Raw genomic sequence first — 26021 nt, 5'->3', positions numbered from 1 at the left:
TGATTTATTTATTTTTTTGGTCTTTTTAAGGGTCACACCCACGGCATATGGAGGTTCCCAGGCCAGGGGTCCAATCGGAGCTGTAGCTGCTGATCTATGCCACAGCCACAGCCATGCCAGATCTGAGCTGTGTCTGTGACCTACACCACAGCTCACGGCAACGCCGGATCCTTAATGCACTGAGTAAGGCTAGGGATCGAACCTGCAACCTCATGGTTCCTAGTTGGATTTGTTACCCACTGAGCCACGACGGGAACTCCCTTGAGTACTTGATTTTATTGAAGATACAAACAATGCTTGTGACCACCTTTGGCTATAGACCGACCACAAGCTGGCAGCCTGGGGGCATGAGGGCCTTCGGGACCAAGGAGGTGGTGGCCCTGCTGACCTCAGTGGCCTGGGGGACGGAGGGGAGCTGCAGGCAGGGCCCTGACCACAAAGCCTCTGTGCTCCTAGAGGCCTCTTCTCAAAAGCAGGTGTGTGGCCCAGGTGGGAACTGCTGGGAGAACGTGAAGAAGTGGCCCTTCTTTTAAAATCAGGCATTGGGGAACCCTCCCCTATTTTCTCAGGACTCTCTTTTAGGACCTGAGTCTTCCCCTGGAGCTAGAGGCCGGGTACCCATCCTGGAGTCACACTGTCCACTTCAAGGACTGTGGATAGAGGCCAAAGGCCCTCCAGGTACGCCTGACGCCCAACCTCCACCCATTAAACAACCCATTAAAAGAAAGGGCTCTCCCTGCAGGGCCTCTGGCTGTGTGGGAAGCCCACACTGCCCTCAACCTGCCCAGCCTGGATGGCCCATGCCTTTCAGGCTTCTTCCAGATGGTTCCAAGGCTGCAGTTCAGCATCCCCTGGAAGCATGGCTGGCCTATGGTCAGAGCTGGTGCAGCTTGCCCCGTTCAGTCAGCAGCGTCATGGCCACAGCATAGAGGACATAGCCCAGCACGAGGAGCAGGGCACAGAGCAGGGGCCCCACGCAGAATAGGGAGGCCATGAAGAAAGCCAGCAGCAGGGTCAGCAGAGTCCGGTAGCTGCCCAGGAAGCGCAGGCTGAGGCGGGGGCCCCGTGCTCTGTTGGCCGCACGCCCCCGGCCCACAGGGCTCAGCAGGCGCCTGCCAGACAGCCCGGGTTCCAGGAGGTGGTAGCGACAGAAGCTGCCGAGGAAGTCAGCCCTTGAACACAGGGCTGCCATCTGGCCTGCGAACTAGAGCACAGACAGGCCACTCTCAGGGCGCTTGGGGTGAGGTGTGGGGGCCTTCCATCCCCCTCCCTCCTCCCTCCCCACCTCACCCACCCTGTGGTTGATGGCCGAGGACAGCCTGAAGAGCAGGCGGACCAGGCTGGCAATCTCATAGCTCCGGATGGGCTGCAGCTCCGAGTCCCCCTGGTACTCAATGTCAAAGCGGCGCAGTCCGTTGATGATCTAGAAGCAGCAGGAGGTGAGGCCTGGGGGGCCTGGGCCCCGCCCGAGAGCCCAGCTGGGATGCGGGCCTCACCTGGTACCGGCCCAGGGGCGTGAGGATGAGTCCGTCCTCACCCACTACGCAGTCTGGGAGCTGCTTCTTCCCGTTCTCATCCTGTGCTGTCCCCAAGGCAAGTGTGAGCTGCGCGAGCTGGGCCTCGCTGAGCTGTGGGCAGAGACCGCCTAGGTCAGCTGCCCAGGGAGGGAGGTCTTCTCCCTATAGCTTCGGGCAGCAGGGGACCCCACCCCAGGCCCAGCGGGAGGTGGCAGGGCTGGGGACCAGGCATACCCGGAACACCTGGCACAGGTACTCCAGCGCCTTCTCAAGGTACTCATCTGTCTTACGGACACTGTCCTGCCCCATCTCGTCCAGGTCATTGCCAGGGTAAGAGCCGTTGGTGTCCGTGGGGGAGAAGCCCAACCATGACAGAAAGGGACGGCCAGCCGTGCTCTCCCCGTACTGGTCAGAGAGCGACTTGGCAGTCTGCTTGGCCTGTGTGATGAGCTGGGCCAGGCGCAGGACCTGCGGGTGGGCGACCAGGTCAGCTGTACCCTGCCACCAACAGTCCTGGGGCAGCCCCAGCAGAGCCACCTACAGCTTCCCCAGGGTAAGTTTTCTGTTTGTTTTGGCGGGGGGTTCTTTTTAGGGCCACAGTTGCTGCACAAGGTTGTTTCCAGGCTAGGGGTCAAATCAGAGCTGTAGCCACTGGCCTACACCACAGTCACAGCAACACCACAGATCTGAGCCACATCTGCAATCTACACCACAGCTCACGTCAATGCTGGATCCTTAACCCATTGATTGCATCCCCACAGATACTATTTCTGCTGAGCCACAACAGGAACTCCCCAGAGTGAGTTTTGAGGACTGAGATGCAGTTTCTAACAGATGCTACCTCTACTTTTATGAGACGAGATTAGCCTTCCCTGAAGAAGACGAGAACCGCGTGTGGTAACACCTGTGCCCCCTCGGCCCCAATGCACTCACCAGCGCCCGGACCTCGGGCCCGAACATAGGGGTGTACTTGTAGTCCTGGCCCTCCAGGCTGTACACATGGCTCTTCACCTTGAAGGAGGCGTCGGTGACGGCCGGTGGCCACGACGACAGGAAGCTGCCAGTGAATGTGGGTGCTGTGAAGAGCCGGTGCTGGCGGTGCGGGATGACGAGCTCTGGTTCCAGGAACAGCTGCTCGCCTGGAAGGCAGGGCCTGAGGCTGGCTTCAACTCCCAGGGTGACCGTGACCCAGGTCCTAAGCTCTGGGCCCCTGGTCTGCAGGAAGGCCACTTGCCTTGGAAAACAGAGCTCTACCCCACAGCTGCTACGTGGAGCACATGACAGGGGCCCAGGGACCAACAGTGCCTCACCTCGCTGGATCATCTCGGCCAGGTTGGGCTGCGCGAAGACCTTGGCCACACGGAACACCATGAGTGCGTTCTTAGGGCTGACCAGGTCAGTGCGCAGTGCTCGGCTCAGGAAGCCCAGGAAGAGCTTGGTATAGATGAGCAGGTTCTCCTGCACAAAGGGTGCCCTGTGGGCAGGGCCGGCATCAGGGCCCTGCTGTCCCCGCTCCACCCTGGCTGCCACCTAGTGCAGGCATCACAAATGGCTGAGGGACCGGGGTTGTCAGGAGGAGTCAGGACAGGGACCCTGGGGGGGCGCTGCGGGAGGGCCATCAAGGAGGGGAGGGATGGAACCGAGATGCAGGGCTGTGGGCCACTCTGTGTGACAAGATGTGCAAAGGAACAGGATGAAGGCACCCACTGTTTCTGAGGCTGAAGAGACACAGCAGGGTGAGAAGGGGAGGCTGTGGCACAGGGAGGCTGCAGGACCTGGGGGCTGTCCTCCTGTCCTCACCATCTCTCCGACACGCCACGGGCCTGGCTGTCACTGCTCAGGGCCTGCTTCTCAGGTGCGTACCTCCAGGGCTGCAGGTAGCTCAGCCACATCTCTAGGACCTGGAGGATGGAAGCCCAAGGGCTGGTGGGCAAGGGCTGGGGGGAGGCGGGTCCAATCACCTGGTATGCTTCTCCCCTCTGCCCCCAGCCCCATGAGGCTGGGAACCCGCCCTGTGTGGACAGCTGGGGTCAAGGTCAGGACCGGCAGAACCTTCAAAGAGGCAGCACAGCATGGGGGCCATCAAGGTCTTCTCTTGCTTGTCCGCCCCCAGGACCTCCCTCCCTCACCAAGGCATCCAGAGGCCAAGGTGATGGGGTGATGCTCACAGCTCTGAATGACGCATCCAGGGGCCAGTGGCCAAAGCAGTGCTGCAGGAAGAGGTAGAGCTTCTGCTGGACAAACCTTGGGACAGCGGCCCTGCAGGGAGAGGGGGTCACCTCACAGGGGAGCCCAGGCAGCCATCTGTCCCCTGGGGGCCAGGCCTCCTGTTCTTAGCCCCGAGATTCAGAGAAGTTAGGGAATGTCCCAAGGACACACAGCATGTATGGCTGATCCAGTATAGCTCCTGTGTGTACCTCAGCCTGGCTCATGCCCGTGTCACCCACTTTGCCAGCCTGAGAGTCCAAGTCAGCACTGGCCCTTCACCTGCCTGGGGGTTGGGGTGAGGGTGAGCCACTGGGGACGGAGGGGCAGCAAGATGGGGTCTCTCCCTAACCAGCCTGAGAAGCAACCGGGTGGCCCCAGGTACCTCTGAGGCCAGGGTGGGGTGAAGGGACAAACCCAGGAGTGTCAAGGCACCCGCCACCCACCACTGGCACCCACCGCTTGAACTCCTCCAGGGGGCTGGCGGCGTGGGAGTGGGCGGAGGGTGAGGCCTGCTCAGGCCTCAGGCTGTTGGAGAAGGCGTGCAGGTGCTTCAGCAGCAGCCGCACAGCCAGCACATGCTCCTCGCTGGGCATGAAGGATTCCTGGGGGCGAGGGCGCATCAGCACCAGGCACCTTGGCTGGGACCCGCCCCCCCCCCCCCCAGCCCCGTGCATGCAGCACCAGGGACAGTGAGTGCTTCCTTGCACACCTCAACCCTTTGTGGCACCTCTGGGAGCCATGGCTGCCCGTCTGGGTCCACAGGGACCAGAATCGGGGCGGGTCAAGGCCTGCATCCCACCTTGGTGTGCAGACCGCTCCTGGCTCCACTCCTCTTCCCAGGTGAATTCCCCCGCCCACTGCCAAACCACTGAGACAGAACACCCTGGATTCTGCAAACTCCACATAGATTCATAAAGTCCAGGAAGCCTTGTGTTGGCCGCCCAGTGATGGCACAGGGGACGCACGGGAAGGCCTCACCCAGGGTGAGCACACAGGAAGCCAGGCGCTGAACAGCCCCTGGCTGCCCAGGGCACTGTCCACTTGGGCCTCCCTGGCAACACCCCCACTATGGCCATGCCTGGAGGGAACTACGGGTGGGAGGTAACTTCTGCTTGTGTCTATTTTTAGGTCCTTGTGCAACAAGCCTGTAGTGTTTGGGGGAAGATGAGGGGCAGTGTTTCAATAGTTCTAAGAAAACTCAGGGCATCATGGGCACCAGCCTGTGACTCCCCTCTGGGAGCCACACCCCCTACCCCATGCTCCATGTTGGAGGCTGGGCACCCTGCCACCTGGCTGGCAGCCACACAGGAGCTCCCCTGACTCTTCACTCTATGGCTGTCAAATTGAACTGCTGTTCCTCTGCTCCTCCCTCATCTGAGCCAAATGCCCACAGGAGCCTCTGGTCACTCACCCTACCCCAGGACACTCTTACTGTGCCTGGCTGCCCACTGCCCAGGTGAAGGCAGGGACCCCACTCTCAGCTGGGTGAGGCCCTCCCCAACACAGGCTGGAGCAGCACCCAATTCCACACTCCGCCCGCCAGGCCAGCCCCTCTGGAATGTTCTCTTTCCTCCCAGGGAGGCTCTGCTTCTGTGCAGGAACCAGGCAGGCATGGAGCATGATTTCTCATCTGTGCTCAAATTCAAGTTCAGTGGTATGCACCCCCGACGCCTGGGTGATGTGGACAGAGCTTGGCTCCAGGTACACGTCTCTGCCCAGACCTCCCAGAGGTCCTGCCAGCAAGCATTGAACTTCATGACCTCTGTGGCCCCAGACTCCATCTCCCTGACCTGAAATCTGTCGCTGGTCACATCTGCCTAAGTACAGTGCAATTGCCGTGGGGTCACCACCCATGAGTCCACAAGGGGCTGGGCTTGCAGAAGGCCAGGCCCCGGCTCCTCCCGGCCCCTCTACCTTATGCCCGGGCTAGGCTGGTGCCCCACCCATGAGCCCCGGGCCCAGTGTGTCCTCCGTGAGTTCCCAAGGCCTGTACTTCAAAGGCCACACTATCCCGGCCCCAGGAACCAGAGTAAAGAAGACCCTACAACACCCCGGAACTTGTGACACCCTGGCGGGCACGGGGCCTGGTCAGGCAGGCTCAGTGACCCCACAGCCAGCAGGGGCCCCTGTCTCATTCCCAGACATGCGGCTGCATACCCCGAACCTGGGCCCAGGCTGCAGGGCCTGGCTCTTCATCACGCCCGCCGGCCCCCCCGCTTTACCACTGTGCGGACGTGAGCTCCGTGGCTTACACCACGGGGGCAGGGGTGAAGGGAACAAGAGAGAGCGGCCAGTACTTGGTGGGCGTGGAGGGCCTGGAGGCTGGGTTGGGCAGGGCTGTGGAGGGCGCTGCAGACACTGAGCCGGTAGTGCAGAACCTCCAGCTGAGAGACAACAGCAGAGAAACCGGCGGGGTGGGGGCGGGGGCGGGGGTGGGGGGGTGGGAGAGGGAGAGAAAGAAGCAAGTGAGCCCAGGAGTGAGGAGGAAAAAACAAGACAAAAACGAAAGCGAGTCAGTGCCAATCCCAACAACCCAGCCCAGCAGCCTCAGGCCAGTGAGACACCGACCACCCTCTCGGCTCCTCTGCAACCTGCAGGTCCTCTGCTTGCCGAGGGAGGGAGGACAGACTCTCAAGGTCACCTGGGAGGCCCCTCCAGCTTCCTGAGGTCAGCAGGTGTCTGCAGCCTGCAGTGCTGGTCAGCAAGGCTCAGAAAAGAAACTTTAGAGAAGCCAGCTCCAGACATGGCCTCTCTGTCCAGGAGAGAACGGTATGTATCTACCGCGCTTCCCTTGGTCCCAAGGACTTTATCAAGATAAGATGTGCTCGACCGTAGGTGTAGAAGACACAGTTGGTGTCCCATCCTGGAAGGTTCTCTGCATGGGGGCTGCTTCCCAAAGGCAGCACCGGGCGAGCCAGGCTCAGGCCACAGGCCTGGTGTCCTGGAAATGGTTAAAGGTGGCGCCAGCGCTCACTGGCCTTAGTTCTGGGAAGACCAGCTTCAGCCTCACCAGGACCAACCCCCTCTCAACACAGAGCCTCTCACCTGCCCCAGAACCCTCAAGCGTCTACCCCCGGCCCTGCACACCCAGAGGTGGCTGGAACCCTGAGGCTAGGACACCAGGGAGGTCAACTGAGACAGCTCTCCACCTGCCCCCATGCCCTGGGGCAAGCGCAGCCAGAGCCGACTTGGCATGCATTCCCACCCAAGCTCCATGCTTTGTGTGGGAGACAGGCATAGCCAGAGACATGCCCGGGGCTGGGGCAGGAAGGGGCACGGCCAGGAGGTGGCCCTTCTTGCCTTCCTCCTGGCTCAGCTGTTTGCTCAGTGAGGAATCAGGGTGCCCACAGTCCCCCACTGGGTCCCAGCCCCGGCCTGAGGGGGCACAGGGCTGTGGCCGTGCTTCCTGCCCACTGGCTCCTCAAGGAGCCCTGCTCAGGGTGCAATGAGCCGGGGCCCCTGGAGCAAGGGTGCATCTGGACGCAGCCCAGCCTCGGCTACACCGAATGGCCCCAGGGCTATGCAGGGCCAGCCTGGAGACACGGCGGTAGCCGCTTTTCCTAGCTTCCCACACACCTGCTTTCTCTGGTTTTTCTGCCTCAACAGGAGGAAAAGGACAGAACGTCTCTGGGTGCCTGGTGGGGCCCTCTCAGTTCCCACTCCAGTCACCTGAGGCAGTTCTCGCCGTCCTGCAGCCTGGCCCAGAGGATACAACTGTGGAGAGGAGGGGAAGGCCCTGTCTGGGCCAACTCAGAGCCCCCTCCAGGTGACAGGCAATCTCTGGCTGGCAGAGCTACTGCTCGAGACCGAAGTGGCCTCTGCGAGACCAAGCCACTCAGGTGGCCAGCTCCGGCTGCTGAGCACGGTGGGAACATGCAGTGAGTCCCCCTCTGCAAGCAGACGGCGCAGGGCAGGTGCTGTGTGCAGGAGGGAGTCCCTGCGCCCCGCCTTCCTCCTGTGTGGGCGCCTCTCAGTTTGGGAACAGCAGTGGGGGCTGTGCCCAGTCCCTGTGTAGAGCTGAGTGCCAGGGCTGCAGGACTGGTGGCACAGAGGGAAGGTTACAGGCCACTGTCTCAGTTTCACCCACAGATTCTCATTCCAAAGCAAACCCTTAAGGACTCTGACTGGAAGTGGCAAAAGCTAAGTCTAAGGAGCAACCTGATACATTGCCTGCCTCTCACTAATGGGACAGAACTGCCCTGCCCAGTGAGCTGAAACCCAGAGGGTGCCAGGGACTCTACGCCTCTGCACAAGTGAGCCACCTGGTAGGCAAGGAAAAAAGAAGTGAGGAAGGGGAGACAGGCACATGCAGGAGGGTGCCAGACCCCACCCATCACCACAAGGGCCGAAGCCACCAATGTGGGTGGGGCCTGCGGGTCTAGGGCAGCAGGAAGTGCTGTGATGGTGGCGGGAACAGGTTCAGATGTGACGCCCAGAGGCATCTGTGGCTCCCAGGGCCCAGAGCACCAGCTCCATGACCCCAGCTGCCAGGAAGGAGCTTTGCCAGTAGCCTGGGATGGCCCCCAAATGCAGGCCTCCAGCCGTAGGGGCGGAAGCCCAGCAGCGAGCCCAGCACAGGTGCCACTCAGCATCAGAGGGAGCGAGATGCCAGGAGGCTTTCCCACCAGCCAGCCCCTGAAGCTAACCAACAGCAAGGACAAGCAGCAGACTGACCAGACCCACCAGGGCCAAAGCAGGATGTGGGAAGAGAGGCTGTGGCAACATACCTTGGCATGAGGGGACTGCATTTTTTGGTACATCTCCAAAGAATAATGATGAAGCCACATTTCAACGAAAACCTATAAAAGAGCATTCGCTGGTCAGAAGACTTCTGACAAGGCCATCAGGACCATTCAGCAAGGGAAGCGTGGTCTTTCAGCAAATGCTGCCCGGAAAACCAGACACCACACACAAATGCACACACTTACCTACACCATAAACAAGAAACAACTCAAAATGGACCAAAGACCTAAATACAAGTGCTAAAATCATACAACTCTTAAAAACGGATGAATGCTTCATGACACTGGATGTGGTAACAACGTTTTGTTTGTTTTTCAAAGGCTGCACCTGTGGCATAAGGAAATCCCCAGACTAGGGGTCGAATCAGAGCTGCAGGTGCAGCCACAGCAACACCACATCCAAGCCGAATCTGTGACTACACCGCAGCTTGCAGCAATGCTGGATCCTTAACCCACTGAGTGAGGCCAGGGCTCAAACCCACGTCCTCATGGACACTATGTTGGGTCCTTAGCCTGTTGAGCTGAGCCATAATGGGAACGCCTGATCTTTTAGAAAGGAACGAGAAAGGAAGCAAGTTGGACTTCATGAAAATTAAAGACTTGTGCATCAAAAAACACTATATACATAGTAAAAAAAGCCCACAAAATGGGTGAAAAATATTTGCAAATCACATATCTGATAAGTAATTAACATCCAAAATATATAGAGAACACCTAGAACTGTACAAGAAAACATCTCAAATCAAAAATGGGCAAAGGGGGAGTTCCCGTCGTGGCGCAGTGGTTAACGAATCCGACTAGGAACCATGAGGTTGCGGGTTCGGTCCCTGCCCTTGCTCAGTGGGTTAACGATCCGGCGTTGCCGTGAGCTGTGGTGAGGGTCGCAGACGCGGCTCGGATCCCGCGTTGCTGTGGCTCTGGCGTAGGGCGGTGGCTACAGCTCCTATTCGACCCCTAGCCTGGGAACCTCCATATGCCGAGAGAGCGGCCCAAGAAATAGCAAAAAAAAAGACAAAAAAAAAAGGGCAAAGGGGAAGTTCCCATTATAGCTCAGTGATTAACAAACCTGACTCACATCCATGAGGATGTGGGTTCGATCTCTGGCCTTGCTCAGTGGGTTAAGGATCCAGCATTGCTGTGAGCTGTGCTGCAGGTTGCAGTCATGGCTCAGAACCTGCATTGCTGGGCTGCGGTGTAGGCCGGTGGCTACAGCTCCGATTGGACCCCTAGCCTGGGAACCTCCATGTGCTGCGAGTATGGCCTTAGAAAGACAGAAAAAAAAAGGGGGGGGGGGGGCAAAGAGGAGTTCCTGCCATGGCTCAGAAAAAATGAATCTGACTAGAATCCATGAGGATGCAGGTTCAATCCCTGGCCTTGCTCAGTGGGTTAAAGATCTGCTGTTGCTGTGAGCTGTGATGTAGGTCACAGATACGGCTTAGATCTGGTGTTGATGTGGCTGTGGCTATAGCTCTGATTTGATCCCTGGCCTGGGAACCTCCATAGGCCACCAGTGTGACCCTAAAAAGATTATAAAAAAATTAAGGGGGAGTTCCCGTCGTGGCGCAGTGGTTAATGAATCCGACTAGGAACCATGAGGTTGCGGGTTTGGTCCCTGCCCTTGCTCAGTGGGTTAACGATCCGGCGTTGCCGTGAGCTGTGGTGAGGGTCGCAGACGTGGCTCGGATCCCGAGTTGCTGTGGCTCTGGCGTAGGCCGGTGGGCTACAGCTCCGATTCAACCCCTAGCCTGGGAACCTCCATATGCCGCGGGAGCGGCCCAAGAAATAGCAACAACAACAACAAAAAAAGACAAAATAAATAAATAAAATTAGCATAGAGATAGTTTATTAAAAAAAAAAAATTTAAGGGCAAAGAGTTCCTGCTGTGGCACTGGGCAGTGGGTTAAGGATCCGGTGTTGCTGCAGCTGTGGCTGGGATTCAATTCCCGGCCCAGGAACTTTCTCAGCTGCAAGGGAGGCTGGAAAAAAAACCCAAAAATAAAAAGGCCAAAAAAAAAAAAGCAAAAATGCATTTCTCCAAAGAAGATACACTCATGGCCAATGAGGATGTGAAACGCTGCTCAACACCACATCCAGGGGGCAGAGGAAGTCCCAATCACAATGATTAGTGTTGGCTTCAGTCAAAGAACCAGAACATAACAAGAGTTCCCAGGATGTGGACAACTGGAACTCTTGTACGCTGCTGGTGGGGTGAAAAATGGTACAGCTGCTGTGAACATCAGCACAGCAGTTACCCAGGAAATTAAACAGTATCACTTATGGCCCAGCAATCAATCCCACTTCTGAATGGAAAGCAGGGCCTTAAAGAGATGCCTGTACCCCCATGTTCACTGTGGTTACTCATAATTGCCAGGGTGGAAGCACCCAAGGGTCCATCAGATGAAGAGATAAACAAAACGTGGTCTCACACACACAGGAGGACAGCTTTACAAAGGTAGGAAATTCTCACACCTGCTATAATGTGGAGAAGCCTTGAAGACACTATGCTAAGTGAGTCAGTCCTAGAGAAGTACTGTGTGGTTCCACTTAAGAGTCACCTAGAGGAGGAGTTAGATTCAGATTGGGAGAACAAAGGAGAACAGTGGTTGCCAGGGGCTGGTAGGAGAGCATGATGCTGTTTGACAAGTATAGTTTGTCTTAGGTGCCAGAAAAGTTCTGGGAGCCCATGACAAGGATACAAATCTGCTTAACACTACTGAACCGTATGCTTTAAAATGGTTAAGACTTAGGTTTTATGTTACGTATGTTTTACGGTTCAAAAAAAAAAAAAATCATCATCAGAATCCCATCTTATCCACACTCCAGCCTTTCTACAAGCTATGCTGTGGTTACCCGCTCAGCCCCAGAATCCAGTGTCAAAACCAGCAGAATCTCTCCAAGGTGGGCTCAGAAGAGACAGGCAGGCCTGGGGGCTGCATCAGGCACACCAGGGGCTGCCACCTCCATGGGGCCCCTGGCGCAGAAGAGACAAGGGCCTGCCAACAAGGCGAGGCCCCTCCATTCAGTGTCCTAAAACCACTGCTGCAGCAGGGTTTACCATCTGACAATGATGCAGGAAGCCTCGCCAGCACCAGGGGCGTGGTCAGAGGCAGAGTCGGGTGGGCAGAAGTCTATGGGAGCTCCTGGAAACTGAAAGGCTGGCCAGTGATGGTGTCACTGTGAGAAAAATAACTCTGTGGACACAGGGTCCTGTGGTGGAAACATGGCCAGTGACATACAGATGGGCAAACTCTTCCTCGTCTCCTCTAAATGTCACAGCAGAAAGACACTAGCAACTGAGAGCTGCTCAGACCCAGGGGCAGTCCTGAGGCCTCAGCTTGGGGTGGGAGGCACTGGGCAGTTTACCTGGAACAGAAGCAGAGAAGAGGCCCTCACCTGGAGCAGTGTCTCTGACCTCCAGATCTCGTGGGAGGCAGGATCGGCATTCACGGATGTCTGATGGGAGACATGTCGCTTCAAGAGGCTGGTGTGGTGCAGGCCATAGGATGCAAAAGGCATGGCTGGAGTCCTGAGGAGACACAGCAACAGGTCTCCGTCAGGGGTTCCCAAGGGCATAACTAGGGGCAGGCTGGACCTCAAACTCAGACAGCAGGGATGAGGCAACCTGAGGAGCCACCTGGGACCCCCCAAGCCAGTGCTGCTATGTGTGAAGAACAAAAGTTGGCAGTAACAAGGCTCATGGGTGCCCCCAACAACAATGCTGCCCAACCTGTGCCTGATCCTGGGGAAACACCTGAGAAACCAGGTCTGGTGTGCTCTGCCCACACCTGGGCTATGGCCGTTCCCGACTGAAGGGCAGCAGATGAGTGCCTGTGGGGAGGGGCCTTGCATGGATCCTGGATGTGTTACAGACACAAGTAGGGGAGCTGGTGAAACCCAAGTGGGGTCTGGGGAGATGCTGGCCGGGCAGCAACTGATTTACACAGAACAGCTGTGGCTATGGAGATGCATGTACTTTCAGAAAACATTCTGGGACTATTCCAAAAAACTGCAGAAGAAGAAATACTCCCAAACTCATTCTATGAGGCTATTGCCATGATACCAAAACCAGACAAAGATACCACAAAAAAGGAAAATTACAGGCCAATATCACTGATGAAGATAGATGCAAAAATCCTCAACAAAATACTAGCAAACTGAATTCAACAATATATTACAAGATTGGGAGTTCCCGTCGTGGCGCAGTGGTTAACGAATCCGACTAGGAACCATGAGGTTGCGGGTTCAGTCCCTGCCCTTGCTCAGTGGGTTAACGATCCGGCGTTGCCGTGAGCTGTGGTGTAGGTTGCAGACGCGGCTCGGATCCCGCGTTGCTGTGGCTCTGGCGTAGGCCGGTGGGCTACAGCTCCAATTCAACCCCTAGCCTGGGAACCTCCATGTGCCGTGGGAGCGGCCCAAGAAATAGCAACAACAACAACAAAAAGACAAAAAGACAAAAAAAAAATTACAAGATTGTACATCATGATCAAGAGGGGTTTATCCCAGGGATGCAAGAATTCTTCAATATCTGCAAATCAATCAGTGTGATACACCACATTAACAAACTGAAGAATAAAAACAATATGATCCTCTTAATAGAGACAGAAAAAGCTTCTGACCAAGTCTAACACCCATTTCTGATAAAAATCCTCCAGAAAGTGGGCTTAGAAGTAACCTACCTCGACATAATAAAGGCCATATATGACAAACCCACAGCTAATATCATTCTCAATGGTGGAAAGCTGAAAGAATTCCTCCTGAGACCAGGAACAAGACGAGGATGTCTGCTCTCCCCACTACTATTCAACATAGTTTTGGAAGTCCTAGCCACCGCAATCAGAGAAGAAAAAGAAATAAAAGGAATCCAAATTGGAAAGGAAGAAGTAAAACTATTACTGTTTGCAGATGACATGATACTATACCTAGAAAATCCTAAAGATGCTACCAGAAAACTGTTAGAGGTCATCAATGAATTTGGCAAAGTTGCAGGATACAAAATTAATACGCAGAAATCAATTGCATGTCTATATACTAACAATGAAAGGTCAGAAAGAGAGATTATAACATTTACCATCATTTCAAAGAGAATAAAATACTTAGGAATAAATCTACTTAAAGAGACAAAAGACCTGTACTCTGAAAACTATAAGATGCTAATGAAAGAAATCAAAGATGACACAAACAGATGGAAAGACAGACCATGCTATTGGATTGGAAGAATCAATACTGTCAAAATGGCTACACTACGCAAGGCAATCTATAGATTCGATGCAATCCCTTTCAAGTTACCAAGGACATTTTTCACAGAACTAGAATAAAATATTTTAAAGTTTGTTTGGAGAGTTCCCACTGTGGCACAGAGGAAATGAATTTGACTGGTATCCACGAGGTACTTGCTCAGTGGGTTAAGGATCCGGCACTGCCGTGAGCTGTGGTGTAGTTCACAGACATGGCTTGGATCTGGCATTGCTGTGGCTGTGGTGTAGGCCAGCAGCTGCAGCTCTGATTCAGCCCCTAGCCTGGGAACTTCCATATGCCACAGGTGTGGCCCTGAAAAGCAAAATTTAAAAAAAAGAAAGAAAAAAAAAAGTTGTTTGGAAGCACAAAAGACCCAGAATAGCCAAAGCCATCCTGAGAAGGAAAATGGAGTTGGAGGAATCAGGCTTCCCAACTTCAGACTATACTACAAAGCTACAGTCCTCAAAACACTATGGTATTGACACAAAACCAGAAACAGATCAGTGGAACAGGGCAGAAAACAGAATTAAACCCAAGGCACCTAAAGTCAACTAGTCTATGACAAAGGAGGCAAGAATATACAATGGAGAAAAAATAGTCCCTTTAATAAGTGGTGTTGGGGGAGTTCCCATCATGGCTCAGTGGTTAACAAATCCGACTAAGAACCATAAGGTTGTGGGTTCGATTCCTGGCCTTGCTCAGTGGGTTAAGGATCTGGCGTTGCTGTGAGCTGTGGTGTAGGTCACAGACGTGGCTCGGATCCTGTGTTGCTGTGGCTCTGGTATAGGCCAGCGGCTATAGCTCCGATTCGACCCCTAGCCTAGGAACCTCCATATGCCGAGGAAGCAGCCCAAGAAATGGCAAAAAAAAAAAAAAAAAAAAAGTGGTGCTGGGAAAAGTGGACAGCTACATGTTAAAGGGTGAAATTAGAACACTTCCTAACACCTTACACACAAAAAAAACCTCAAAATGGGTTAAAGACCTAAATATAAGACCAGATACTATAAAACTCTTAGAGGAAAACATAGGTCAAACACTCTCCAGAATAAAACACAGCAATAAATCTTCCCTAATCCACCTCCTAGAGTTAATGACAATAAAAACGAAAATAAGCAAATGGGACCTAATTAAACTTAAAAGTTTCTGCACAGCAAAGGAAACCCTAAACAAAATGAAAAGACAACCCACAGAATGGGAGCAAATATTTTCAAATGAGGTGACTGACAAAGGATTAATTTCCAAAATTTATAAACACCTCTTGTAGCTCAATACCAAAAAAACAGACAACCCCATCAAAAAATTGGCAGAAAATCTAAACATATAATTCTCCAAAGAAGACACAGAGATGGTCAAAAACACATGAAAAGATTTTCAACATCACTGATTATTAGAGATGCAAAACTACTGAGGTACCACCTTACACTGGTCAGAATGGCCATCATCAAAAAGTCTACAAACAGGGAGTCCTGCTGGGGCGCAGCGGAAACGAATCCAACTAGGAACTGTGAGGTTGCAGGTTTAATCCCTGGGCTTGCTCAGTGGGTTAAGGATCCAGCGTTGCCATGAGGTGTAAGCTGCAGACGCGGTTCAGATCTGGTGTAGCTGTGGCTCTGGAGTAGGTCAGTAGCAACAGGTCTGATTAGATCCCTAGACTGGAAACCTCCATATGCCGCAGGTGTGGCCCTAAAAAGACAAAAGGCCAAAAAAAAAAAAAAAAAGTCTACAAACAATAAATGCTGGAGAGAGTGTGGAGAAAAGGGAACACTTTTACACTCTTGGCGGGAATGTAAGTTGGTGCAACCACTGTGGAAAACAGTATGGAGATTCCTCAGAAAATAAAAACCAGAATTACCATTTGATCCAGCAATCCCACTCCTGGGCATCTATCCAGAGCAAACCATGACTCGAAAAAATACATGTATTCCAATATTCATTACAGCACTATATACAATAGCCAAGGCATGGAAACAACCTAAATATCCATCGACAAAGGAGTGGATAAAGAAGGTGTGGTACATATACACAATGGAATATTACTCAGCCATTAAAAGGAAAGAAATAATGGCATTTGCAGCAACATGGATGGACCTAGAAATTACCATGCTAAGTGAAGTTAGACAGTGAGATGCCAATGTCATATGGTATCACTTATGTATGTGGAATGTAAAAAAAGGACTCAATGAACTTCTTTGCAGAAGAGATACTGACTCACAGACTTTAAAAAAACTTATAGTTTGCAAAGGAAACAGTTTGGTGGGGTGGGAGGATGGGCCAGGGGTTTGTGATGGAAATGCTATAAAATTGGGTTGTGATGATGGTTGGACAATTATAAAAGTAGTAAAATTCATTGAGTTAAAAAAAAAAAAAAGAAAGAAAATACTCTGGGAATTCCCACTTTGGCACAGGGGATTAAGAACCCCACTGCAGTGGCTTGGATTACATTCCTGGCCCAGTTCATTGGGTTAAAGGATCTGGTATTGCTGCAGCTGTCGCTCAGATTTGATCCCTGGTCTGGAACACCACGTGCCATAAGTGCAGTACCCCCCTGCCCCCCCATCTTTTGGTCTTTCTAGGGCTGTACTCATGATATGTGGAGGTTCCCAGGCCAGGGAACCATCCTACACCACAGCAATGCTATAGCAACACCAGATCCGAGCTGCATCTGTGACCTACACCACAGTTCATGGATACCAGTCAGATTCGTTTCCACTGAGCCACAAGGGGAACTCCCACAGTGCAACCATTTAAAGAAACAAAACAAAACAAAACAAAACAATTTACAAAACAGAAACAGACTCAATGATTTTGAAAGCAAATTTATGGTTATCAAACAGAAACGTGGGGAGGGGTAAATTAGGAGGTTGGGATTGACAAATACACACTATGTTATGTAAAATAGATAAGTAATAAGGGCCCATAGTATAGCACAGGGTAACCTACTCAATACTGCGTAATAACCTATATGGGAGAAGAATCTGAAAAGGAATAGATATCTGAATACATACAACTGATTTACTTCATGGTACAATTGGAACTAATACAACTTTGCAAATCAACCATTATCCAAAAAAAAATTTATTAAAAAAAAAATGGGGAGTTCCCGTGGTGGCGCAGTGGTTAACGAATCCGACTAGGAACCATGAGGTTGCGGGTTCGGTCCCTGCCCTTGCTCGGTGGGTTAACGATCCGGCGTTGCCGTGAGCTGTGGTGTAGGTTGCAGACGAGTCTCGGATCCCAAGTTGCTGTGGCTCTGGCGGAGGCTGGCGGCTGCAGCTCCGATTCGACCCCTAGCCTGGGAACCTCCATATGCTGTGGGAGCGGCCCAAAGAAATAGCAAAAAGACAAAAATAAATAAATAAATAAATAAATAAATAAATGACCCACAACTGGGAAATTAAGAGGGTAAAGGGCCCGTGAAAATTCTTTGTCATGTGTAGCAACTCTTAAAATCTGAAATTATACTTTAAAACAAGTAAACCAGGAGTTCCTGTTGTGGCTCAGGAGAAATCAACCTGACTAGTATCCATGAGGACACGGGTTTGATCCCTCACCTTGCTCAGTGGGTTAAAGATCTGGCAGTGCCATGAGCTGTGGTGTAGGTCACAGATGAGGCTCAGATCTGGTGGAGTTGTGACGTAGGCCAGCGGCTATAGCTCTGATTTTGACCCCTAGCCTGGGAACTTCCATATGCTGCGGGTTTGGCCCTAAAAAAGACAAAGAACAAACAAACAAAAACAAGTTAAGCCAAACTGGCCCAGAAAACCACCTGGCAGCTGAAGTCTGCCTCTGAGAAGGAATGAATTGGCCCACCCAGAGTCCTCCCTGTCGGCTGCAGCCCCCTGCCCTGCCCCCTCAATCCCTTCTCCTTGGGGGCATCTGTCCACATGAGTTTGGGGCAATGGCAGGGCTCAGGCTAACAATTTTCGGGGGTGGGTGGGGTGGGGCAGTATTAGCCTCTGCAGCAAAGAGCCAGCACTCCCAGGGAAGAAGGTGGGTGAGTGAGGTTGGGCCAGAGGGGCACATGTGGGGGCAACAGGGTCTCCCAGGGAGAGTCGGCCCAGAATTCACCCTAGGACAGCTCCCTGCTACTCTGACCAGCACAAGCAGCTCCTCGACCCAGGCCTCTGCTCAGCAAAGGCAGGTCCTGGAGCCTACAGGGCCCTACAGTCTAAGTCGGCCATGGGCCAACCCTTCCGTGGGCTGCCCACAAGACCCTTCTCTCTAGGACCATCAGCCCAGTGCCACCAAATGGCTCTCAGCTTTGAGTCCCTCGCACCCTGCTCGGGCCTGGGTGCCGCCTGTGGGGAAGCAGCCCATTCCGGAGCCAGAGCCAGGCTGTCACTGTGGCCACAAGACCCGCCCAATTCAGGGATGGCCCTCGAAAACCAACACTCAGACATCCTCCTTACCCTGCCCTCCAGCCTGGCCAGGGCAGCTGGGGCAGGGGAAGCTCAGGCCTGAGAAAAGTCAGAGAGCCCTGGACAAAGACTGGCACCATTTTCCCCATGAGCAATGCCCTCTGACCAGGTCACCTCAGGCACTGGCCCAGGCAGCCAGGGAGCCTTACCTGGGAGCTGGTGAGGGGCTGGGCCCCCCCGGACTGGAGGAGAATGGGGGGAGCACACTGCCTTCTGTGGGCAGGAACCACGACAGGTACCTGTCCACCAGGATGAAGTAGGCGCAGTCCGAAGTGCGGATGTGAAGGGCCCCGGGGAGCGGCTGAAGGACAAAACTCCTGTTAATGTGTGGCTGTGGGCACCTCCCCGGCCACTGACCCAGCTACCACAAGGCTTGGCTCCTGGTGTGCGGAAGGGCGAGCCATGTCCCCAAGGCTGGCCCACATACCCAGGGTGGTGCCAGGTCTACCGCTCAGTCCCCCCAGGCCCTGTGCACCCTACCCTGCTGCACCTCCTGCAGGAAGCTGCCCCAATGCCGCTCAGGGGGCCAGCTCACCCCACATCACACATCAGTCTGTCCCCAGCCCATTGTCCTTGCTAAGTGAGGATGGCCTGAAGGGCAAGGCTGGAAGGAGGGGGACTGGAGAGAGGAGGCAGGGAGGGAGGGGGAAGCACAGAGGAAGAGGGAAGCAGAAGCCCAGCCCTCCCTGCAGGGGCCTTAGAGGAAGCAAGCCCCACCCAGAGGCCCCTTCTGTACCTTCTGAGTGATGAGGCTCAAGGCAAAGAAGAACATGTAATACTCGAACGGATCTGAGGGCTGGGTCAGGGGGCAAACGGCAGGGCTGTCAGCCACCACCCACCCACCCAGCGCCCCTACCCATGGGGCTCACAAAGGATACTGAGAGCCAGGTGCAGGCCAAGGCCCCCGGGAGCGGGGAGCTGGACCTTGTTGTGGTACAGAGGACTGTCGGGGAGCACACGCTCCTGGATGGACGCCTTCACAGGACCCTGAGGAAATGGAGGGGCTAGTGGGCAGCTCACATGGCGCCCCACATGCGGGGCAGCCCTTGGGAAGGCTGCCGAGTGACCGGCACATGGACCCCACCCATGGGACCAGTGCCTTCCTCTGTGAGGCGCTTTAGCAAAAGGGCTTCCCGCAGAATCTGTCCCTTCATCCCCACAGACCTGCAGCAGCAGGTCTCTGAGCCCAGCCAGGCACCAGACAGGTCCCATCTCCTTGGCTTCTCACCCCATGGAGCAAGCCATTCCATAATTAGCCCCTGCAGGACTGGAGACTCAAGCAACCCATCCCAAGGCCCTGCTACTCAACCAGGCCTTCCCACTGACAGAATGTGAATGAGTTTTGAAACAAACCATCAGCACGCCATTCTGTGCTGCCTCTTGGGTCCTGGACAGACACGGTGGTACTCCAGCCCAATCACAGCCCCTCGAGACCCTGCCCATCCACCACCATCAGAGCTGCTGCACAGGGGCTCACTTACAGGCAGGTAGGAGACAGGAAAATCAAACTTATAGTCTTCAGCTTGAAGTTTATAAACCAGCTTCATCATTGGGCCACTGAACACAAATGACAAAAACAAGGCAAATGAACCACAAACTATCTTGCTTTTGTTCCTTAACTTCGAGAAATAGTGACTGAAATAAGACTGTCATGCAGGGCCGTCCAGCGCTCTCCAATGACAAACCTACCCCCCAGGATCTAGGAACTCCATGGCAACGCTGTACTCCATGGGGCTCACTCGGCCCTGCAAACTGCGGAGGTTCCACCCGGCCAGGACACCGTCCAAGCTGCCAAAAATGCTCTCTACCAGCCATGGGAAGATGGTGTGCAGCTCCTGCAACAGCATGGGTGAGGCTGTGGGCAGCTCTCCGAGGGCCCGTGACCACCCCCCACCTCCTTGCTGGCCCTGCGGCACCCACAGGAGCAGCTGTGGGTCCCCTTGCTGCGTTTAAGTGGCTGCTTCATGTCCGCGCCCATTACGTAAGCCAGCCTGTGATTAAAGTTCCTTTTTTTAAAAAATGATTTTAATTTTTTCCATTATAGGTGATTTATAGTGTTTTGTCAATTTCTACTGTACAGCAAAGTGACCCAGTCATACACACACATATATATTTTATTCTTTTTCTCACATTATCCTCCATCATAATAAAGTTTTTTTTTTTTTTTTTAAATGCTAGAAAACATCTGCTCTGAAGAGGGTGTTATTTAAAAGGTGGCACTGTCCGCTCTTTCTCAGCACAAGCCCTGGTCTTATCTGCTAGGCCTCCTGGACTTACCTGCATGGACCACGTGCCAATTCTGGGTATGAAGTAAAGAGACATTTTCAATACTTACATCAGGACTCCACAACCTTGGCACTGCTGACATTCTGGGCTGGACACGGCTCCATTGTGGGGGCCATGCTGTGCACAGGGATGGGTGCTAGCAGCACAACCCCCCTACCCCCGACCTGTGACAGCTAAAAAATACCTCCAGACAATGCCAAGTGTCCCACAGAGGAGAGAAGCATCCATGGTGGAGAAGCCCTGCTCTACCTACGTGTTCACATGTTTAAATACGTCACAAACATGAATCAAAACATGGGGTCAGGCCTCCTTGGGGCAGTGCTCAGAGGTGGGAAGCAGGAATGTGATAATGTTTTCTAAGGAGTGTATGAGACACACCCCAGGAGACACCGGGAGAGCTGTACCTTTGCTGGAAAATCCTCAATGACCTTGACCAAGTCCTGGCACCGCTGTGCAAAGGGCTTATTCATGGAGTCGGCTTTCAGGCTAGCCTAGCAGACAGGAGAAACCAAAAACCCGTGAGCATATCTGCCTTAGAGTTTTTGCTGATACCCTGGCTCAGTCAGAACAGAAATCCAAGTGATACGTGGGAGTCGGCGCCCACTGGCCTGTCTGCCCAGAGGTCACAATCCAGGTCACGCATGTCTGTGGCCTTTAGGACGCTCCTCGGCAAGGCCAGGATCCGCGCTCTCTAGACCAGTACTTACCAGGCTGGCTCCCAGCACCCCGTCAGGCAACCCCGTGACCTCAGAGAACCGCACGTCATAACAAAATCAAGCACCACCCAGTCCACAAGCAGGGGTTTGGCTGTGGGGTCAACCCCCTGCTGGGAGGACCCCTCACAGGTCATGGAGCGCTCACATGAATGTGAAGTGCACACATGAATCAGAAGTGTCCCAAGACGATACAGGATTTACACCACTGGTATTGAGAGTAAAAATGCCCAACAGAGAGGGGTCCTTTGTTGTCACCAGCCTTTGGATCCAAGATGTCCTTTAACCATCACCTTAAGAAACAAGGCACTCTGGCCATATGCCAACATGGATCATGAAGGTAACACAAAGGCCAGAAAACATTCAGGACAAGAAATAAGGAAATCCGCCCCAAGTCAGGGGCGAAGGGAAAGCATGTGTGTATCCTGACTACACAAAGAAAAGATGCCTCTGTGCAAATATATGAAGATCAGGAGGAGAGGCCAGATTTCTAACCAAGAGAGCTTTGCCCAAGGACCCCTAAGGCCCTGCCCACCTCCAAACAAGGGTGGGGTCTGTGGCACCTCAGTTGGAGGGGACGGGTGGGCTGGCTCTAGAGGGGCCACCAAGGAAAAATGTTTACAAACAATGTCTTCTGGGAAGTGAAGCTGGAAACTTTCATCACAGTATGTGCCTCACACTTACCCTCTCAGCAAGTTTAATGCTCAAGGGCAGGCTGGGTTGCCCCCAGCAGAGCAGTGTTTTCACCAACAAGAGTCAGGCGGTCAGGACACTTGGCTTTTGCATGGGGATTTATGAGACAGGAAGACATAGATCCCCCTAACCCGCTCCTCCCCACACCCCTCGGGATCAGGAAGCGGCATTTCAATCAACTCATTTCATAGATGAGAAAACCAGGGCTCAGTGGCTGAGCAAAATCCCAAGGGCCTGCAGCAGCAGAAGGCAGAGTCAAGCTGAGGATTCTAACCCGAGTCCAGTGTTATTTCCATTGTGCCCTCGCAAAACCACCTGCAGAGAGCTCAAATCAGCAGCAAGAGCTCTCCAGTCCCTGCCATCATGCTGGTGTTCCAGAGGGCAGCTGACACTCACCAGCAGGAAGCTGGGCTGCTGCATGTGAGGGGACGCCATGGCAGCCACCCGGGGAGACTCGAAAGCAGCTGTCTTAGAAAACCACTGTGGAGAGAAAAAGATAATCTCAGCATCTGCCACGTGACAGAGCGACACAACACCTTGCTTCACACGGGCAGGAGGACATCCATACAACTCGAACTATATGCACTGCCAAGTCTTACGTTTTACAGACGTGCTGTTCACACACAGCACACAGTGGCTGGCTCCAATGTGTGGTGTGGACCCCTGGTAAGGCTTATACAGCACTTGCCATGTACCAGGCCTGGGCCTGAGGGCTCGCCATACGTACGCTGCTCATTTAATCCTTGGTGGCAGGCAGATTCCTAAAGACAGTCTGTCCTCCAAGATTCCTGTCCCTGGTTATTCAAACACTCTTCGAGCTACTGCTGTGAAGGGATTTTGCAGATATGATTCAAGGCTCAAGTCTGAGAAGCATAAGATACAGGGCAGCCTTGACTAAAAGCCAGCAAGGAAACGGGCATCGCAACTTTATAGCTGCAAAGAACTGGGTCCTGCCAGCAACCTGATTAAGCTTGAGAGCAGATTCTTCCTGAGAGACCACAGAGAAGGCATTGGCACAGCTGTGGCTCAGATTCACGCCCCGGCCTGGGAACTTCCATATGCCACAGGTGCAGCCATAAATTTAAAAAAAGGAAAGAAAGAAAATAACATCCTCACAACAACATACAAGGTCAGCACAGATGAGGAAATGGAGGCACAGAGGAGGGGAGTCACTTGCCTTCTGCCAGCTGGTACCTGGCAGAGACAGATTCAAAGCCACAGACCTCCTCACAAATCTCTCATAGAGACGGGTGGATGCACCTCTGTGTGACCTGTGCTGTCTTAGAAGGAAGGAAGAGGAAAAGCAAACTTCACAATGGAGACAGTGAATGGGCAATCAGAAAATCAGGTAGCTCTCCAGAATCCTACCTCTCTTGGCCCCCAGGTCAGAAACTGCAAATGTCCAGCCCTGGACAGAGCAGAGAAGGGACCTGGGAGTCCCGGTGATGGGCTGCTGATGGCCTTCCTGGTACAGTTCTGTCCATGCTCTGAAGAAGGGTACTGTGGTGGTAACTGGCAGTGTACATGAATGGAGGCTGGGTGGCAGCTGAGAGGCTGAGTGGAGACGTGCATCTCTTCCACTTGGCAGCATGAACACTCCCCATGAGGCAGAGGAGACCCTGCCCCCCTCCCAAGTACAAAGCTGTTTGTAGAAAAGCTGAAGATTCCCAAGCCTCCCTGAGTCACAAATGAGAAGGCTTGAGCAGCTAGTGATCAGGACAAGAGAGTCACAGACTCAGGGTCTGATGCACATGCCAGAGTTGTTTTACAGATACTGTAACTGTCACCAGAGGAAAAAAAAGCTAACTGCATGATGCCCAGACTGCAACCATGTCAGAAGCTGCTCCATCTATGGCCAGCACAATTCCAAGAACTGGCCTCAAGAGAATGGATTGGCATTATTGCTCAAAATAATCTGCATTTTTGTAGGCATCAAAATAACCATAGCTGGAGTTTCCTGGTGGCCCAGCGGGTTAAGCATCTGGCATTATTGCTGCAATGGCGCAGGTTTCCATCCCTGGCTGGGGAAGTTCTGTATGCCACAGGTACAGCCAAAAGAATAATAACAATTGTAGCTTGCTCTGCCCGTATATATAAGCAGGCAACTAAAACTGTATGCAAAGAGAGGCTACAGACCCATGCTGACACCCATGGTACCACTCAGACAGCATGGCACTCTACGTCAGCAGGAAGAAGTTACAGAAGACAGACCTTCACCCCTGATCCCGTAGAAGTGGAATGATGTCTGATGGTGGGGAATTGTAAGCAGCTCCTTTGTCTCTTTCCTGTTTGTCCCTTTTTGTTCCCCTCAAACCATACAGAAATAAAGTCACAAGGCAACATTTAACTTATGCTTTACAGAATGCACACAATGCCTTGCCTAACTGGAGTTTCCCCCAAGACTGAAAGAAGTAGGAATGAAGAAATAGGTAGTTAAAAAATGACTAGCTCTCTACCCCCAGCTTTCCCCTTAACAATTCTGCAGGCACACCACACAGGCAGAATAACATCAGAAGAGAGGTCATGAGAAGTCAGCCAGTCTCAGTCAGTATGCTTGCAATGGAAAATTAGCAGAGCCTAACCACCTCCTGCGTCGATAATTCATTGATATGCTTCTCTCCTTTTTTTTTCTTCTCTTTTTAAGGCCAGGCTAGGGGCTGAATTGGAGCTGCGGCCATTGGCCTACACCACACCCACAGCAACAGGGTACCTGAGTTGAACTTGCAACCTACACCGCACCCTGAAGCAATGCTGGATCCTTAACCCACTGAGTGAGGCCGGGAATCAAATTTGCATCCTCACTGACACTACGTTGGGTTCTTAACCCACTAAGCCACAACGGGAACTCCTTTTTTCCTCTTAACAACTGTCAAGAATCTTAAAGAATTGGTCCTGGGACACCAGCTGGTCTTCTCCCCGGGTGCCAGCCTCTGATTAAGGCAATCTTTCCTTTCTGCCAACACTTTTGGCTTTCCAGCAGTGTGAGCAGCCCAACCTGAGTTCGATAACACCGAGTCTGTTCAACTCTTAATTAAACTAGCTATCAGTTTCCGTTTCAAGGAAGACAAAATGCTTAAGCCCTGAACCAAGTGGTCAAGAGAACATTGTGCACTATTCCAAAATGACCAAAGCAGAATAAAACCCTGAACTGTTTGCAAAGGGCAGAGGTTTGGAGATGATAAGGTGAAATTAGCTCCATGCTCACAGTCTGCAGAGGCAGCAGCTGAAGGAATGAGTCCTAGGCGCCCAATCAGGGTGTTTCGGGGAGAGAGGAGCGTCTCTCCACCCCTGTTCTCGCTGCTGCGTCCCTCTGCGCTGTGCACCAAGCCTGAACTTCGCCCCCGCCACCTCCGCCCTCGCTGCCTTCAAGAGCGGATCCCGACCTGGTTTCAGGGTTCCTCCTGGGACCCGCAGCCCCGGTAGCGCCAGTCTTGCCAGGGCCTCCCTCTGCCCGCGCGCTGGAAGAAAGGCGTGCTCCCATCTGCTGCTCATGACAAGAGAGCATCTGGGCCCTCATGTCACAGACAAGGAACCCGAGTCTCCGCAAAGCCAGTCCACACGGGGAGGAAAGATAGAGCCGGGATCCACCTCTGCTCTCTCCACACCGCTCGCTGAGCCGCAGGCTCTCCCTGCTCCACCTCGTTCAGCGAACGTTAACCGAGCGCCCACAAGGGCGGGGCGCGCGGGAAGGCGCAGCTGGGCCCCGGCTCCCGGCCGGCCCAGCCCGAGGCCCGGGGCTCGCGTAGGAACGGAGACGGCTCGGGCAGAGGGTCCAGGTGGCCGCCAGGTAATTGGGATAGACCACGCGCGACTCCCGCCACTCACCTGAGAGACCCACAGGGTCGCTCGCTTTAGGGATGGAGGCCACCATTCGGCGACCCGGCGCCGAAATGTCGTCATCAAGCTGCGCGTGGCGTCACGTCCCCTTTACAAACGGGAAAGGCGCCGCTTTCTCTTTGGGCTGCTTCTTTAAAAGGCGCGTGCACAAAGTGTAGTCCCGTGGGTTTATGGGACCCACTTCGGAACGCGCGACCGCAAGGGGGCGCCCACCTAGGAAAAGAGCGCGCGTGCACGTAAGGCCTGTGCGTTACTGCCTAGAGGCGCGCCTCCTACCGGACCCGGCGCGGAACAGTACACTCTGGGTCCAACGGGCATTTATTGATCGCCCACAGTATGCCAGCGTGAGATACTCTGGATGCCGCCACCGCC

General features: G+C 53.6%; 1 protein-coding gene and 1 long non-coding RNA gene across 3 annotated transcripts; one reads left to right on the top strand and one right to left on the bottom strand.

Annotated features, from left to right (window-relative positions):
* Positions 1–257: 257 nt before the first annotated feature.
* SMPD4 (sphingomyelin phosphodiesterase 4) lies at positions 258–25867 on the bottom strand. 2 transcript variants are annotated; one of them, XM_047762059.1, is made up of 20 exons: positions 25638–25787; positions 22209–22292; positions 20811–20897; positions 19810–19955; positions 19602–19677; positions 18999–19107; positions 18857–18909; positions 18270–18421; positions 11861–11993; positions 8453–8524; positions 6023–6109; positions 4182–4327; positions 3686–3776; positions 3318–3418; positions 2828–2991; positions 2451–2656; positions 1752–1985; positions 1497–1628; positions 1295–1423; positions 258–1204 (listed from the first exon to the last, which is right to left on the bottom strand). In XM_047762059.1, the coding sequence occupies exons 1-20, from the start codon at positions 25710–25712 to the stop codon at positions 875–877; spliced, it is 2607 nt and encodes an 868-aa protein (XP_047618015.1). In that variant the 5' UTR covers positions 25713–25787; the 3' UTR covers positions 258–874. The 2 variants fall into 2 exon arrangements, with proteins under 2 accessions (XP_047618015.1, XP_047618016.1); XM_047762060.1 differs by lacking the exon at positions 6023–6109 and having other exon boundaries at positions 25638–25867.
* Positions 6195–8751, top strand: LOC125116644 (uncharacterized). Its single transcript, XR_007132397.1, has 2 exons — positions 6195–6494; positions 7332–8751. It is a non-coding gene; the product is annotated as an uncharacterized LOC125116644 (long non-coding RNA).
* Positions 25868–26021: the final 154 nt, after the last annotated feature.

The sequence above is a fragment of the Phacochoerus africanus genome, chromosome 15 (assembly GCF_016906955.1).
Source record: "Phacochoerus africanus isolate WHEZ1 chromosome 15, ROS_Pafr_v1, whole genome shotgun sequence".
Classification (NCBI taxonomy): domain Eukaryota; kingdom Metazoa; phylum Chordata; class Mammalia; order Artiodactyla; family Suidae; genus Phacochoerus; species Phacochoerus africanus.
Note: the sequence above shows the minus strand (reverse complement) of the source record. Positions and strands in the feature narration are given on the sequence as shown.

Bases quoted from the DNA above. Each gene is read 5' to 3' on its own strand.
- SMPD4 (XM_047762059.1), bottom strand. From the start codon at position 25,712: ATGACGACATTTCGGCGCCGGGTCGCCGAATGGTGGCCTCCATCCCTA. The intron at 22,293-25,637 runs GTGAGTGGCGGG...TTCTCTCCACAG, and splicing joins CGACCCTGTGGGTCTCTCAG to TGGTTTTCTAAGACAGCTGC. The intron at 4,328-6,022 runs GTACTGGCCGCT...CCTCGCCCCCAG, and splicing joins AGGCCCTCCACGCCCACCAA to GAATCCTTCATGCCCAGCGA.